General features: G+C 44.8%; 2 protein-coding genes across 4 annotated transcripts in view; one reads left to right on the top strand and one right to left on the bottom strand.

Moving 5' to 3' along the window:
* Positions 1 to 17,476, bottom strand: part of LOC126473608 (GTP-binding protein GEM-like) — a 460,931-nt gene that overhangs the window by 2,674 nt on the left and 440,781 nt on the right. The window lies entirely within an intron of this gene.
* Positions 1 to 17,476, top strand: part of LOC126473607 (collagen alpha-1(XV) chain-like) — a 960,439-nt gene that overhangs the window by 917,308 nt on the left and 25,655 nt on the right. For all 3 annotated transcript variants that reach the window (XM_050100770.1, XM_050100771.1, XM_050100769.1), the window contains one exon: positions 6,670 to 6,864. In XM_050100770.1, the coding sequence (XP_049956727.1) occupies positions 6,670 to 6,864 (195 nt within the window). The remainder of the gene's footprint in view (positions 1 to 6,669; positions 6,865 to 17,476) is intronic.

The raw sequence follows: 17,476 nt of genomic DNA, 5'->3' as shown, positions 1-17,476 counted from the left end.
TTTGTATATGTTTCATTATGTTTTTGAGTGTACATTGGCATGCAGACATGGAGGGAGCGCTCCAGCCAATCACAGCACTCATTTCTAAGAGAGACTGGAGACTGAATGGAAGTGAGTTTCTGGAGAGGCCACAGGGGTAGTCCGGGGAGGAGTGGGGGTGGGGGGTATGGCACTGGACACGGGGAGTGCTAGTGCTGGATGGGACACGGAAAGTGCTGGACGGCGCGGCGGATGCACAGTCGTGGGAAAGACTTGGAGTGGAGCAGTTTGTGCAACTTGGAGTAGAGCAGTTTGCGCGTGATCGCAAGAGATACAAATACTTCGGAGTGCCAACTTGTGCTCTTGTGTGATTACCGTGGCTTCTACAGTGAAGATGCAGTGTGCATTTAGAAGTGCATGTCTCGTGAGCTGTGTTGTTGTTCATAACTAATTATGTGCTGTAGGAATCTATTGTTTCCCTGTTATTCAACTTATATTTTATCTAATTGCTGGATCATCGACACCAATAAGTGTTTTGCAGAAATATACCACATTCTTGAAAGTACCTGCAGATTTTATTTAATTGCAATCTTTCATTTATAAATTTATATGGTACATCCGTAATGCGTAATTGCTGAGTGATAGAAGCCTTCGACCATTCGATTCATGTGAGTACTCTTATCGTAGAATGTAGACTCAGCAGTATTTGGTCTGTAATGCGGCAGCTACGTATCCCAGCCCCTAGACAACTAAACCAGCCAAAACTTTTAATATTTGCAACTCTTGAGTTGGAGAGGGCATAGTTATTTTTGAAAGCCCGCAAGAATCTCAGTCCCTCATTGTTTCATTCTCCCTGATGCGGGAATACAATTAAAGTTGTGAGCATGAAGGGATGAACAGATTAGACTAAGATATAAGGAAGTAGACAGTGTGACATGTGGAAGTTAGGGTCGGTCCGGGAGGTGTGCATGGATAGCCTGAGTGCCTAAGGCGACCACTCACAGTAAGTGTCAAATCTGGTTTTGGCTCCCGGTCCAGTACAAATTTTCATGTCAACAATGGGCAATACAACTATACAAATGTTTTATATCTAAAAACAAAGATGATGTGACTTACCAAACGAAAGCGCTGGCAGGTTGATAGACACATAAACATACACACAAAATTCAAGCTTTCGCAACCAAATGTTTTATATCTAAAAACAAAGATGATGTGACTTACCAAACGAAAGCGCTGGCAGGTTGATAGACACATAAACATACACACAAAATTCAAGCTTTCGCAACCAACGGTTGCTTCATCAGGAAAGAGGGAAGGAGAGGGAAAGACGAAAGGATGTGGGTTTTAAGGGAGAGGGTAAGTAGTCATTCCAATCCCGGGAGCGGAAAGACTTACCTTAGGGGGAAAAAAGGACGGGTATACACTCGCACACACACATATATCCACCCGCACATACACAGACACAAGCAGACATTTGTAAAGGCAAAGAGTTTGGACAGAGATGTCCGTCGAGGTGGAAGTACAGTGGCAAAGATGTTGTTGAAATACAGGTGAGATATGAGCGGCGGCAACTTGAAATTAGCGGAGGTTGAGGCCTGGCAGATAACGAGAAGAGAGGGTATACTGAAGGGCAAGTTCCCACCTCCGGAGTTCTGACAGGTTGGTGTTAGTGGGAAGTATCCAGATAACCCGGACGGTGTAACACTGTGCCAACATGTGCTGGCCGTGCACCAAGGCATGTTTAGCCACAGGGTGATCCTCATTACCAACAAACACTGTCTGCCTGTGTCCATTCACGGGAATGGACAGTTTGTTGCTGGTCATTCCCACATAGAAAGCTTCACAGTGTAGGCAGGTCAGTTGGTAAATCACGTGGGTGCTTTCACACGTGGCTCCGCCTTTGATCGTGTACGCCTTCCGGGTTACAGTACTGGAGTAGGTGGTGGTGGGAGGGTGCATGGGACAGGTTTTACACCGGGGGCAGTTACAAGGGTAGGAGCCAGAGGGTAGGGAAGGTGGTTTGGGGATTTCATAGGGATGAACTAACAGGTTACGAAGGTTAGGTGGATGGCGGAAAGATACTGTTGGTGGAGTGCGGAGGATTTCATGATGGATGGATCTCATTTCAGGGCAGGATTTGAGGAAGTCGTATCCCTGCTGGAGAGGCACATTCAGAGTCTGGTCCAGTCCTGGAAAGTATCCTGTCAAAAATGGGGCCCTTTTGGGGTTCTTCTGTGGGAGGTTCTGGGTTTGAGGGGATGAGGAAGTGGCTCTGGTTATTTGCTTCTGTACCAGGTCGGGAAATCTGCTACCCCTGGAAACCATCCTTGTAACCATTGATGCCACTTCCTTATACACAAATATTCCGCACGTCCAGGGCCTCGCTGCGATGGAGCACTTCCTTTCACGCCGATCACCTGCCACCCTACCTAAAACCTCTTTCCTCGTTACCTTAGCCAGCTTCATCCTGACCCACAACTTCTTCACTTTCGAAGGCCAGACATACCAAAAATTAAAGGGAGCAGCCATGGGTACCACAATGGCCCCCTCGTACGCCAACCTATTCATGGGTTGCGTAGAGGAAGCCTTTTTGATTACCCAGGCCTGCTAACCCAAAGTTTGGTACAGATTTATTGATGACATCTTCATGATCTGTACTCACAGTGAAGAAGAACTCCAGAATTTTCTCTCCAATCTCAACTCCTTTGGTTCCATCAGATTCACCTTGTCCTACTCCAAATCCCATGCCACTTTCCTTGACATTGACCTCTATCTGTCCAATGGCCAGCTTCACACGTCTGTCCACATCAAACCCACCAACAAGCAACAGTACCTCCATTATAACAGCTGCCACCCATTCTACATCAAACGGTCCCTTCCCTACAGCCTAGGTCTTCGTGGCAAACGAATCTGCTCCAGTCCGGAATCCCTGAACCATTACACCAACAACCTGAAAACAGCTTTCGCATCCCGCAACTACCCTCCCGACCTGGTACAGAAGCAAATAACCAGAGCCACTTCCTCATCCCCTCAAACCCAGAACCTCCCACAGAAGAACCCCAAAAGTGCCCCACTTGTGACAGGATACTTTCCGGGACTGGATCAGACTCTGAATGTGGCTCTCCAGCAGGGATACGACTTCCTCAAATCCTGCCCTGAAATGAGATCCATCCTTCATGAAATCCTCCCCACTCCACCAAAAGTGTCTTTCCGCCGTCCGCGTAACCTTCATAGCCCCCGGTGTAAAACCTGTCCCATGCACCCTCCCACCACCACCTACTCCAGTCCTGTAACCTGGAAGGTGTACACGATCAAAGGCGGAGCCACGTGTGAAAGCATCCACGTGATTTACCAACTGACCTGCCTACACTGTGAAGCTTTCTATGTGGGAATGACCAACAACAAACTGTCCATTCGCATGAATGGACACAGGCAGACAGTGCTTGATGGTAATGAGGATCACCCTGTGGCTAAATATGACTTGGTGCACGGCCAGCACATCTTGGCACAGTGTTACACCGTCCAGGTTATCTGGATACTTCCCACTAACACCAACCTGTCAGAACTCCGGAGATGAGAACTTGCCCTTCAGTATATCCTCTCTTCTCGTTATCCGCCAAGCCTCAACTTCCGCTAATTTCAAGTTGCCGCCGCTCATACCTCATCTGTCTTTCAACAACATCTTTGCCTCTGTACTTCCACCTCGACTGACATCTCTGCCCAAACTCTTTGCCTTTACAAATGTCTGCTTGTGTCTGTGTATGTGCAGATGGATATGTGTGTGTGTGCGCGAGTGTATACCTGTCCTTTTTTTCCCCTAAGGTAAGTCTTTCCACTCCCGGGATTGGAATGACTCCTTACCCTCTCCCTTAAAACCCACATCCTTTCGTCTTTCCCTCTCCTTCCCTCTTTCCTGATGAAGCAACCGTTGGTTGCGAAAGCTAGAATTTTGTGTGTATGTTTTTCTGTTTGTTTGTGTGTCTATCAACCTGCCAGCTCTTTCGTTTGGTAAGTCACATCATCTTTGTTTTTAGATATATTTTTCACACGTGGAATGTTTCCCTCTATTATATTCATATACAAATGTTTTTTATATCAGTCTTTGATCAAAATATGAATTCTTTAGACGATGACCGGTTTCAGTCTGTAATGACCATCCTCAGATCTATAATATACAAATATATACACCTAGTGATCAGTGTGTCTTTCAACATAATACAGCAATACATATCACAATACACTATCATACAACCAGGGAGATGTACAGAAAATATGGTAAAACGTACCTTTTTTACACCATGTCCTAAAGTGATTAGGCCATAATGCCATCGTCAAAGCATATAAATATAATCAGCATAGCATCATCATAAAGATCTAAAATAAGGTGTAGAATAGGCCACATTGTTCACACAGTCATTATTGCAACTGGCTACTGAAGTACAGTAGCTAACAGAAATCTGTTTTCCTACTACATAACTATACCATTACAGCTGATGGTAAAAGAATTCATAATTCAGTGACTATATTTCGAAAAGTATATAAAGATGGCTAGATCTTCCCAGAATCCTCATTACTGGAACTGCCCAAGGATATTATGCCTCCAAGTCTTACAGTAAGGCTTCTTAAGCTCAGAAAAGATGCCTACTGTGTGATTCCTGTGTAGGAAAGCATGCTGAATTGGTGCCACCAGTATGTTATCTATGGTTAACTAAAACCTCGTGAACCTGCATTGGGTAAGTGATGAAAGATTTTCATAGCAGCGTTATCCAACCTTTTTTGAGCTAAAGCCAATTTTTATAAAGATCCTTTTTTCTTTTAGAGTTGTTATTATGGGTATCATTATTCTTTCTGGAGTGTTCCGACAAATTTCACAAGATAAAATATCTATTGTGTTGTACTTAAAATAACCAAGTCCTTTAAGAACAATGGAAGTTCGTTAATGGTATAATACATAGAACAAATGAAATTGAACCGCTTACGTATAGTTGACTTACGTTTGGTGTGCAGAAACACTCAACAGAATACAGTATTTACACTAGCTGTTAAGCTCTTGCTCTTTCTTTAGCAAAAGTACATACCTTCTCATCCACAAACACAACCACACAGACACCCAAACATTCACAACCATGGCTGTAGCAGGCTGATTGTTGATTATTGTGGGTAGTTGCCCATTTAGGTGGGAGTAGGGAAGGATGCACAAGGTGATGAGCGGGTATCAGGATGGTGTAGACAGATCTTCTGCCAGATGAATCAATGGCTGCACAACAAGATGAAAGTAGTTCAGGCGGTAGAGCATGTAAGAGATAAAGAAAGGGTAGGGGGAAAAGGAGAGGGAGGGGAGGAAAGAAATGAAGAGGTTGACAGAGAGGGAAGAGGGAAAGGAAGACTCCTGGACAGGGTGGAGGAGGGGGGGGGGGTTTTCACATGGGGGAAGAGTGGTAGGAGAAGGCAGTACATGATCTGGATGGGGAAGAATGATCGGGACAAAAGAGAGAAGGGAAAAGACAAGATGATGCTGCAGGAAACAAGTTATTGGAGGTTTAGGCCATGGACATTGCAAGAGCACAGGATATGCTGGAGAGACAATTCCCACCTGTCTAATTCAGAATAGTGAAGCCTGCAATTTTTGTTAATACTACAGGCATTTTCCATTCACATCCCTCTAAATTTTTTGTAGCTTATCCAATGTTTCTTCTTTCAGAAGGCTAAGCCTTATCTCTGCAGCCACAGTTTCCTCTCTTCAGCAGTCCTCTTAGCCTCCATGTACAGAGAACATGCCATCACACTGATCATAATTTTTAAACGGGATGTTCTTGGTCGCCTCTGTGTTTTCTTCCACTATATTGTATTTGAAAATGTCGCATCTGATTGAGTATCCAGTGAGTTTTGCATTTGTTGGCCTTCTCTACTATTTCTGGTAGAACCACCTTATTTGTTTTTCTGTCACTCTAGCTAGTTCTTATAATTTTCCTCCAAAATCACATTTCTGCAATCTCTCTGCTGATGTACCTGTTCAGCAGAAGTTACTTGTTTTGAAACACACTCTTGTCCAGAAGCACTCTTCACTTGATTTTCTTGAGACATCTGTTGCTTCACTCCACAGTGCTACCGAGACCATGAAATTCGGTTACTTCTTTCTGTTATTCACGGTGTTCTGTGTAAAGTAAGCCCCAAAATGGAACCAATGTAAATGAAATGTAGCAGAATGAGTTTTCACCCAGGAATAGTGTATGTGCTAATTTGAAACTCCCTGGTATATTAAGACCGTGGATGGGTGTGGCACACAGCTTTCATCTGCCAGGAAGATTGAAATGTGTCAGGTTGTACATGGTGGACCTGAAATATAAAGAGTATGGACTGAGGCCACCCCCCGCCCTCCTCTCCCCCTCCCCCTGTCACTTTTCCCTTTCTCTCTCTTTCACTTACACACACAAATTCTGCACAGCTCAATAAACAAAATTATAAGCACAGAAAACGTTGACAACCTGTATTGTGTTTCAGAACTTTAGCATATGGAACCTTAGCAGTATATTTTAATGTTTGAATACAAAGTTGGCATTGGAACAGCGTTTCTTATTCAGCTCAAACACTGGTATAATAACTACAAATTAGGTTAAATATTTCTAAATATGTTTTGCATATTTTTTGACAGTAAAACAACAACTGATATGCTCTTTATTTTTATGACAGCTTCGAATAGCTGCGCTGAATGAGCCTCAAACTGGAGATATGCATGGAGTGAGAGGGGCAGACTATTCGTGCTACAGGCAAGCACGGAGAGCTGGTCTGCGTGGCACATTCAGAGCTTTCCTGTCATCGAGAGTACAGAATCTTGACTCCATTGTGCGATACTCAGACAGAGATCTTCCCGTAGTGAACACCAAGGTAAGTTTTCCTTGTCTATTCTGGGATCAAAGGCAGAAAAGTCTCCTCCTGCGTTCTGGTTCTAAATTAAAGCACCTACTCATATATCAGGTAATATAAGGCTAAAGCTCCATTCAAGATTAAAAAAAAATCCTAATTCTTCAAAGAATATATAAAACAGCTCCAATAGCTCTGTTTTAAGAAAAACTAGTTTCACACACAACAACGTTTATGGCATCATGTCTCCTGAACTACGTGGCATAAATGATACAATTTTGCAGGTTCATTCAAGTTATATCTGTGTACTGGTTGGTAGCTGAGATGTAATAAATTTAACTATCTTGCCTGATGTTGAAGTTTTACTGCATTGCATTATCAAATAGTGGATGAATATAGTATGTGTAAGTTGCATGCTGTGAGTCATGCTGCCCTGAGGCATATACACAGTTTTTAACTTTAATACATGACTTATTGTGTTAAAACTTTAATGCAAAGCTATACCTCTTAGTGAGTACATTATGACAGCATTTTAAATTCAGTCAATGATTATACAAAATACTGAAAACCAAATTTTTGTTGCTTATGGACGTGTTAGATAGCCAACCTGCAACTGGGAACATACACCCATCCTGTTTCAGTCATTTGGTAATATAGACATAACAGAAAAAATATTCTTATAATAGAGGGAAACATTCCACGTGGCAAAAAATATATATAAAAACAAAGATGAGGTGACTTACCGAACGAAAGCGCTGGCAGGTCGATAGACACACAAACATACACACAAAATTCTAGCTTTCGCAACCAACGGTTGCCTCATCAGGAAAGAGGGAAGGAGAGGGAAAGACGAAAGGATGTGGGTTTTAAGGAAGAGGGTAAGAAGTCATTCCAATCCCGGGAGCGGAAAGACTTACCTTAGGGGGAAAAAAGGACGGGTATACACTCGCACACACACGTATATCCACCCGCACATACACAGACACAAGCAGACATTTGTAAAGGCAAAGAGTTTGGACAGAGATGTCCGTCGAGGTGGAAGTACAGTGGCAAAGATGTTGTTGAAAGACAGGTGAGGTATGAGTGGCGGCAATTTGAAATTAGCGGAGATTGAGGCCTGGCGGATAACGAGAAGAGAGGATATACTGAAGGGCAAGTTCCCATCTCCGGAGTTCGGATAGGTTGGTGTTGGTGGGAAGTATCCAGATAACCCGGACGGTGTAACACTGTGCCAAGATGTGCTGGCCGTGCACCAAGGCATGTTTAGCCACAGGGTGATCCTCATTACCAACAAACACTGTCTGCCTGTGTCCATTCATGCGAATGGACAGTTTGTTGCTGGTCATTCCCACATAGAATGCATCACAGTGTAGGCAGGTCAGTTGGTAAATCACGTGGGTGCTTTCACACGTGGCTCTGCCTTTGATCGTGTACACCTTCCGGGTTACAGGACTGGAGTAGGTGGTGGGGGGAGGGTGCATGGGACAGGTTTTGCACCGGGGGCGGTTACAAGGATAGGAGCCAAAGGGTAGGGAAGGTGGTTTGGGGATTTCATAGGGATGAACTAACAGGTTACGAAGGTTTGGTGGACGGCGGAAAGACACTGTTGGCAGAGTGGGTAGGATTTCATGAAGGATGGATCTCATTTCAGGGCAGGATTTGAGGAAGTCGTATCCCTGCTGGAGAGCCACATTCAGAGTCTGCTCCAGTCCCGGAAAGTATCCTGTCACAAGTGGGGCACTTTTGTGGTTCTTCTGTGGGGGATTCTGGGTTTGAGGGGATGAGGAAGTGGCTCTGGTTATTTGCTTCTGTACCAGGTCGGGAGGGTAGTTGCGGGATGCGAAAGCTGTTGTCAGGTTGTTGGTGTAATGGTTCAGGGATTCCGGACTGGAGCAGATTCGTTTGCCACGAAGACCTAGGCTGTAGGGAAGGGACCGTTTGATGTGGAATTGGTGGCAGCTGTCATAATGGAGGTACTGTTGCTTGTTGGTGGGTTTGATGTGGACGGACGTGTGAAGTTGAACATTGGACAGGTGGAGGTCTATGTCAAGGAAAGTGGCATGGGATTTGGAGTAGGACCAGGTGAATCTGATGGAACCAAAGGAGTTGAGGTTGGAGAGGAAATTCTGGAGTTCTTCTTCACTGTGAGTCCATATCATGAAGGTGTCATCAATAAATCTGTACCAAACTTTGGGTTGGCAGACCTGGGTAACCAAGAAGGCTTCCTCTAAGCGAACCATGAATAGGTTGGCGTACGAGGGGGCCATCCTGGTACCCATGGCTGTTCCCTTTAATTGTTGGTATGTCTGGCCTTCAAAAGTGAAGAAGTTGTGGGTCAGGATGAAGCTGGCTAAGGTAATGAGGAAAGAGGTTTTAGGTAGGGTGGCAGGTGATCGGCGTGAAAGGAAATGCTCCATCGCAGCGAGGCCCTGGACGTGCGGAATATTTGTGTATAAGGAAGTGGCATCAATGGTTACAAGGATGGTTTCCGGGGGTAACAGATTGGGTAAGGATTCCAGGCGTTCGAGGAAGTGGTTGGTGTCTTTGATGAAGGATGGGAGACCTCATGTAATGGGTTGAAGGTGTTGATCTACGTAGGCAGAGATACATTCTGTGGGGGCTTGGTAACCAGCTACAATGGGGTGGCCGGGATGATTGGGTTTGTGGATTTTAGGAAGAAGGTAGAAGGTGGGGTGCGGGGTGTTGGTGGGGTCAGGAGGTTGATGGAGTCAGGTGAAAGGTTTTGCAGGGGGCCTAAGGTTCTGAGGATTCCTTGAAGCTCCGCCTGGACATCGTGAATGGGGTTACCTTGGCGAACTTTGTATGTGGTGTTGTCTGAAAGCTGACGCAGTCCCTCAGCCACATACTCCCGACGATCAAGTACCACGGTCGTGGAACCCTTGTCCGCCGGAAGAATGATGATGGATCGGTCAGCCTTCAGATCACGGATAGCCTGGGCTTCAGCAGTGGTGATGTTGGGTGTAGGATTAAGGTTTTTTAAGAAGGATTGAGATTCAAGGCTGGAAGTCAGAAATTCCTGGAAGGTTTGGAGAGGGTGATTTTGAGGAAGAGGAGGTGGGTCCCGCTGTGACGGAGGACGGAACTGTTCCAGGCAGGGTTCAATTTGGATGGTGTCTTGGGGAGTTGGATCATTAGGAGTAGGATTAGGATCATTTTTCTTCGTGGCAAAGTGATATTTCCAGCAGAGAGTACGAGTGTAGGAGAGTAAATCTTTGACGAGGGTTGTTTTGTTGAATCTGGGAGTGGGGCTGAAGGTCAGGCCTTTGGATAGGACAGAGGTTTCGGATTGGGAGAGAGGTTTGGAGGAAAGGTTAACTACTGAATTAGGGTGTTGTGGTTCCAGATTGTGTTGATCGGAATTTTGAGGTTTTGGAGGGAGTGGAGCTGGAAGTGGGAGATTGAAGATGGGAGAGACTGGGTTTGTGTGCAATGAGAGGAGGTTGAGGTTTGCTGGAAAGGTTGTGAAGGGTGAGTGAGTTGCCTTTCTGGAGGTGGGAAACCAGGAGATTGGATAGTTTTTTGAGGTGGAGGGTGGCATGCTGTTCTAATTTACGGTTGGCCTGTAGGAGGATGCTCTGAACAGCCGGTGTGGATGTGGGAGAGGAAAGATTACGGACTTTTATCAAGGATAGGAGTTGACGGGTGTGTTCATTGGCTGAGTTGATGTGTAGGTGAAGGATTAGGTGGGTGAGGGCAATGGATTGTTCAGTTTGGAACTGGTATAGGGACTGATGGAAGGAAGGATTGCAGCCAGAGATGGGAACTTTAAGTGTGAGGCCTTTGGGGGTAATGCCAAATGTCAGACAAGACTGAGAAAATAGAATATGGGAGCGTAATCTGGCTAGGGCGAAGGCATGTTTGCGGAGGGAATGTAAATAAAACTTAATGGGGTCGTTGTGGGGGTGTTGTGAGGGTGACATGGTATTAGAAGGTGGAAAGTGTAACATGAGGTGAAATGAAAATGAAAATAAAAATATATGGGGAGAGATAAAGGTGAACTGGAAAGTAACTGGAGATCTGGAATGAAAAAAGGTGTTGGTTACAGCTGGGCTATGTTGAACTTGGGTTGGTAGACAACGATGTGCACAAAGGTTAGGTGGTTGTGTTGCCGCCAAAACACGTTAAAGGACGGAGAAATTCGGGAAAATTTCGAAAAAACTGCGTGTAGTATATTAAAAGGAGTGGTTTTGTGGTGGCAGATTATGAAGATGAGGCTAACAATTGTCTGATGAAGAAATAATGACATTAAAACCTGTGGGAAGCGGCTAAAAATTATAAGTGATGTGGGAAAAACGGAAATGGAAATAAAGCGAAAGTTATTAGAACTGGCCGAAATGGTTGTTTAAAAGGTGAAAGGAACTGTTTGTGAACTAGAAACGGTGGATATTATAGCGGCGGTAGTGCTGAAAGCGGCAAAAAAATTTTTTGGTTATGGTTTGGAAGTGGGTTACGTATTATTGAGTATATATAGGCGGGATAAAATAGTATAGCAGATTACGGTAAAAAGGAGAAGGTGAATACAAAGTGAAACTACTGGCAAAAACAGAAAGAGGAAAATAAGACGACAGAAAAGATTTCAAAATGCAACAGTGACAATAACAAACGTAATTGTTGGATTCAAATTAATGATACCAATATAATAGAGGGAAACATTCCATGTGGGAAAAAATATATATAAAAACAAAGATGATCTCACCCCATATATTTTTTTTTTTCATTTTCATTTCACCTCAAGTTACACTTTCCACCTTCTAATACCATGTCACCCTCACAACACCCCCACAACGACCCCATTAAGTTTTATTTACATTCCCTCCGCAAACATGCCTTCGCCCTAGCCAGATTACGCTCCCATATTCTATTTTCTCAGTCTTGTCTGACATTTGGCATTACCCCCAAAGGCCTCACACTTAAAGTTCCCATCTCTGGCTGCAATCCTTCCTTCCATCAGTCCCTATACCAGTTCCAAACTGAACAATCCATTGCCCTCACCCACCTAATCCTTCACCTACACATCAACTCAGCCAATGAACACACCCGTCAACTCCTATCCTTAATAAAAGTCCGTAATCTTTCCTCTCCCACATCCACACCGGCTGTTCAGAGCATCCTCCTACAGGCCAACCGTAAATTAGAACAGCATGCCACCCTCCACCTCAAAAAACTATCCAATCTCCTGGTTTCCCACCTCCAGAAAGGCAATTCACTCACCCTTCACAACCTTTCCAGCAAACCTCAACCTCCTCTCATTGCACAAAAACCCAGTCTCTCCCATCTTCAATCTCCCACTTCCAGCTCCACTCCCTCCAAAACCTCAAAATTCCGATCAACACAATCTGGAACCACAACACCCTAATTCAGTAGTTAACCTTTCCTCCAAACCTCTCTCCCAATCCGAAACCTCTGTCCTATCCAAAGGCCTGACCTTCAGCCCCACTCCCAGATTCAACCAAACAGCCCTCGTCAAAGATTTACTCTCCTACACTCGTACTCTCTGCTGGAAATATCACTTTGCCACGAAGAAAAATGATCCTAATCCTACTCCTAATGATCCAACTCCCCAAGACACCATCCAAATTGAACCCTGCCTGGAACAGTTCCGTCCTCCGTCACAGCGGGACCCACCTCCTCTTCCTCAAAATCACCCTCTCCAAACCTTCCAGGAATTTCTGACTTCCAGCCTTGAATCTCAATCCTTCTTAAAAAACCTTAATCCTACACCCAACATCACCACTGCTGAAGCCCAGGCTATCCGTGATCTGAAGGCTGACCGATCCATCGTCATTCTTCCGGCGGACAAGGGTTCCACGACCGTGGTACTTGATCGTCGGGAGTATGTGGCTGAGGGACTGCGTCAGCTTTCAGACAACACCACATACAAAGTTCGCCAAGGTAACCCCATTCACGATGTCCAGGCGGAGCTTCAAGGAATCCTCAGAACCTTAGGCCCCCTGCAAAACCTTTCACCTGACTCCATCAACCTCCTGACCCCACCGACACCCCGCACCCCACCTTCTACCTTCTTCCTAAAATCCACAAACCCAATCATCCCGGCCACCCCATTGTAGCTGGTTACCAAGCCCCCACAGAACGTATCTCTGCCTACGTAGATCAACACCTTCAACCCATTACATGCAGTCTCCCATCCTTCATCAAAGACACCAACCACTTCCTCGAACGCCTGGAATCCTTACCCAATCTGTTACCCCCGGAAACCATCCTTGTAACCATTGATGCCACTTCCTTATACACAAATATTCCGTACGTCCAGGGCCTCCCTGCGATGAAGCATTTCCTTTCACGCCGATCACCTGCCACCCTACCTAAAACCTCTTTCCTCATTACCTTAGCCAGCTTCATCCTGACCTACAACTTCTTCACTTTTGAAGGCCAGACATACCAACAATTAAAGGGAACAGCCATGGGTACCAGGATGGCCCCCTCGTACGCCAACCTATTCATGGGTCGCTTAGAGGAAGCCTTTTTGGTTACCCAGGTCTGCCAACCCAAAGTTTGGTACAGATTTATTGATGACATCTTCATGATTTTGACTCACAGTGAAGAAGAACTCCAGAATTTCCTCTCCAACCTCAACTCCTTTGGTTCCATCAGATTCACCTGGTCCTACTTCAAATCCCATGCCACTTTCCTTGACGTTGACCTCCACCTGTCCAATGGCCAACTTCACACGTCTGTCCACATCAAACCCACCAACAAGCAACAGTACCTCCATTATGACAGCTGCCACCTATTTTACATCAAACGGTCCCTTCCCTACAGCCTAGGTCTTCGTGGCAAACGAATCTGCTCCAGTCCGGAATCCCTGAACCATTACACCAACAACCTGACAACAGCTTTCGCATCCCGCAACTACCCTCCCGACCTGGTGCAGAAGCAAATAACCAGAGCCACTTCCTCATCCCCTCAAACCCAGAATCCCCCACAGAAGAACCACAAAAGTGCCCCACTTGTGACAGGATACTTTCCGGGACTGGAGCAGACTCTGAATGTGGCTCTCCAGCAGGGATACGACTTCCTCAAATCCTGCCCTGAAATGAGATCCATCCTTCATGAAATCCTCCCCACTCCGCCAAGAGTGTCTTTCCGCCATCCACCTAACCTTCGTAACCTGTTAGTTCATCCCTATGAAATCCCCAAACCACCTTCCCTACCCTTTGGCTCCTATCCTTGTAACCGCCCCCGGTGCAAAACCTGTCCCATGCACCCTCCCCCCACCACCTACTCCAGTCCTGTAACCCGGAAGGTGTACTCGATCAAAGGCAGAGCCACGTGTAAAAGCACCCACGTGATTTACCAACTGACCTGCCTACACTGTGATGCATTCTATGTGGGAATGACCAGCAACAAACTGTCCATTCGCATGAATGGACACAGGCAGACAGTGTTTGTTGGTAATGAGGATCACCCTGTGGCTAAACATGCCTTGGTGCACAGCCAGCACATCTTGGCACAGTGTTACACCGTCCGGGTTATCTGGATACTTCCCACCAACACCAACCTATCCGAACTCCGGAGATGGGAACTTGCCCTTCAGTATATCCTCTCTTCTCGTTATCCGCCAGGCCTCAATCTCCGCTAATTTCAAGTTGCCGCCACTCATACCTCACCTGTCCTTCAACAACTTCTTTGCCTCTACACTTCCACCTCGACTGACATCTCTGCCCAAACTCTTTGTCTTTAAATATGTCTGCTTGTGTCTGTATGTGTGGATGGATATGTGTGTGTGTGCGAGTGTATACCTGTCCTTTTTTCCCCCTAAGGTAAGTCTTTCCGCTCCCGGGATTGGAATGACTCCTTACCCTCTCCCGTAAAACCCACATCCTTTCGTCTTTCCCTCTCCTTCCCTCTTTCCTGATGAGGCAACCGTTGGTTGCGAAAGCTAGAATTTTGTGTGTGTGTTTGTGTTTGTTTGTGTGTCTATCGACCTGCCAGCGCTTTCGTTCGGTGAGTCACCTCATCGTAGAAAAAATATTCTTTTTCATTTACTCATTACAACTTTATCCATTAATGGAATGATATATAAAAATTTGCATGTTGTAGAAATATAAATAATCAGCAATTCTTGTTATCTTGCAAACTGAAAAGGAGGTGGAGGAGATTAGTGTTTAACATCCCAAGGACAATGAGGTCGTTAGAGACGACGCACAGCTCAGATTAGGGAAAGGTGGAGAAGGAAAGTGGCTTTCCCCCTTTCAAAAGAACCTTCCCAGCATTTCCTATAAGTGATTTAGGGAAAATGAAAACCTAAATCAGGATGGTTGGATGCAGGTTTGAACTGTCCTCCTCAAATGTGAGTCTTGTGTGCTAACCACTGCACTATCCCACAGGGTCAAATTGATGAACAATTTGAAATACACTGGTGTCCAAAATTAAAGCAACAAATGGAAATTTTTCAAGGCTGTGTTTATTTTGCCATGAAACAGTATAAACAGGTGATAGTGAAGTAGGAGAAATGTAAAGAATAAGGAACATAAATAATTGTTGTATGCTAATGGTGTACAAAAATATTCATTTTTTCAAACTTAATGGATTTGCACACACATTCCAACAACTGGTTAATGAGCTCTGTATGGGGTGTGACCATCTCTGGCAGCAATACAGGCCCGACAACTACAGGGCGTGCTTTGAATGATGTCATCAATCTCATGTTGAGGCAATAACACTCATTCTTCCTGCAGAGCTGCTTGCAAATATTGGAGAGTGAATGGTGAGTGCTGATGTGATGCAACTTGTCTTCCTAGTGCATATCAGACATTCTCTCTGGGATTCAAATTGGGAGAGTGAACAGGCCACGCCATGGGTGCAACATTTTCTGTTTCCAAGAAAACATCAACAACCCGTTCTCTATGAGGTCAAACATTATCATCCATTAGTACAAAGTCTGGGTCCATACCACTTTGCAACAGTCTCATATGAGGTCCCAAGATCTCGTCACGATACCTGATAGCAGTTAAACCTTGTCAATTCACACAAACAATTTCATAATTAGGTGTTCAAGTGGTCAGCATAATCCTTTCCCACGCCATTAGGGATCTTCCTCGTTATCGGTCCCTTTCAACAATGGTTTGGTCCTGAAATTGTGTTCCACATTCCATCCAGATGCGAGTACTTGGAGAATCACTCTCCAGACCAAAATGGGACTAATCTGTGAAAAGAACTTTGGCCCACTGTTCGACTTCTAGGTGGTACATTGATGACTCCACTCTAGAGGCATTCCCTTCTGTGAAGATGCATCAGATGTACACATACAGCAGGTCTCCCAACTATAAAGAGCACTCTGCCGAAGCCTTCTGTAATTATTTGTCTTTATACATGTCCAGTGGATGCTGCAAGGTCAAATGCCAGTTGCCGTGCAATGCTAAGGCGGTAATGTCTTTCACTTACAGCCAAATAACACTCCTCTCTTTCTGATATCTCACATGGTTGACCTTGCCCTGGTCTTCAGGATATTGTTCCGGTCTCTGTCAATTGTCGCCACACCCGAGAAACAAGGGAACGGTCACATTAAGCCATCTGCCACAGCAGTTTGCGACTGTCCTGCTTCCATTCTTCTGATGGCCCTCCACCGCAGAGTGTGTGATAGGCACCTTATTTGTGTCATACCACCCTGTCTGTGGCTGTATAAACAGCAATTGCTGATGTGAGACTACCTGGCACACACTACACAATTTTGATAGGTGCCCTGATGTCATCACTGGCTTGGTTGTCCGATTGACCAGAATGGCACCTTCCATGCAGAACATAATTGTATAGACATCTGTTGACAGTTTGTATGACTCTACTATGAATTAGACACAAGAAGAGGAAATAGCAGTTTGTTGCTTTTAATTTTGGACACCAGTGTATTGAAATTTATGGAAAGGGTAGATTACTACTCACTGTAAAGATGACATGTTGAGTTACACACAGGCACAACAAAAAGTCTATTACACATTAAGATTTTGGCCTCAGCCTTTTTTTAGAAAAGAGAAACACACACATTACTCAATCAAGCAAACCTCACACACACATCGACTACCACTTATGGCTGCTCAGGCCAGAAAATAACAAAAAGAGAATCCTTTACTATAATTGATGAAAAGCAGATAAGTCTGTGTCAAATTGGAGGAGGTAGCTAAATACAAAAAAGCAGTAGCCATGTAAGTAAAGCTGTTGATAAAAGGTGAAAACTGATAGCAAAACAAGGAAGTGAACTGTTAAACTATGAAAAGTGGTAACTAAACAATAAAAAATTTGCCAAACAGAGAAGAAGTGTCGAGAAAATTAAGAGAAATGATTGTCAATTAAAGTGAAATGTTCATTCAGTAAAGAATGTGCAGTAGTAAAATAGGAATGAGAGATTGCCATTATACACACAGAGAAGGAAGGTTGCTACTCACCACATAGCGGAGATGCTGAGCCGCGATAGGCACAATAAAAAGATTCACACAATCATAGCTTTTGGCCATTAAGGCCTTTGTCAGCATTAGACACACACACACACACACACACACACACACACACACAAGCGCAACTTGTACACACATCTGCAGTATCAGAGAGCTGAAACTACACTGTGAGCAGCAGCACCAGTGCATTATGGGAGTGGCGACTG

Source organism: Schistocerca serialis, chromosome 4 (assembly GCF_023864345.2).
Source record: "Schistocerca serialis cubense isolate TAMUIC-IGC-003099 chromosome 4, iqSchSeri2.2, whole genome shotgun sequence".
Lineage (NCBI taxonomy): Eukaryota > Metazoa > Arthropoda > Insecta > Orthoptera > Acrididae > Schistocerca > Schistocerca serialis.
The sequence above is the reverse complement of the archived record's forward strand: the minus strand, read 5'-3'. Positions and strand labels throughout refer to the sequence as shown.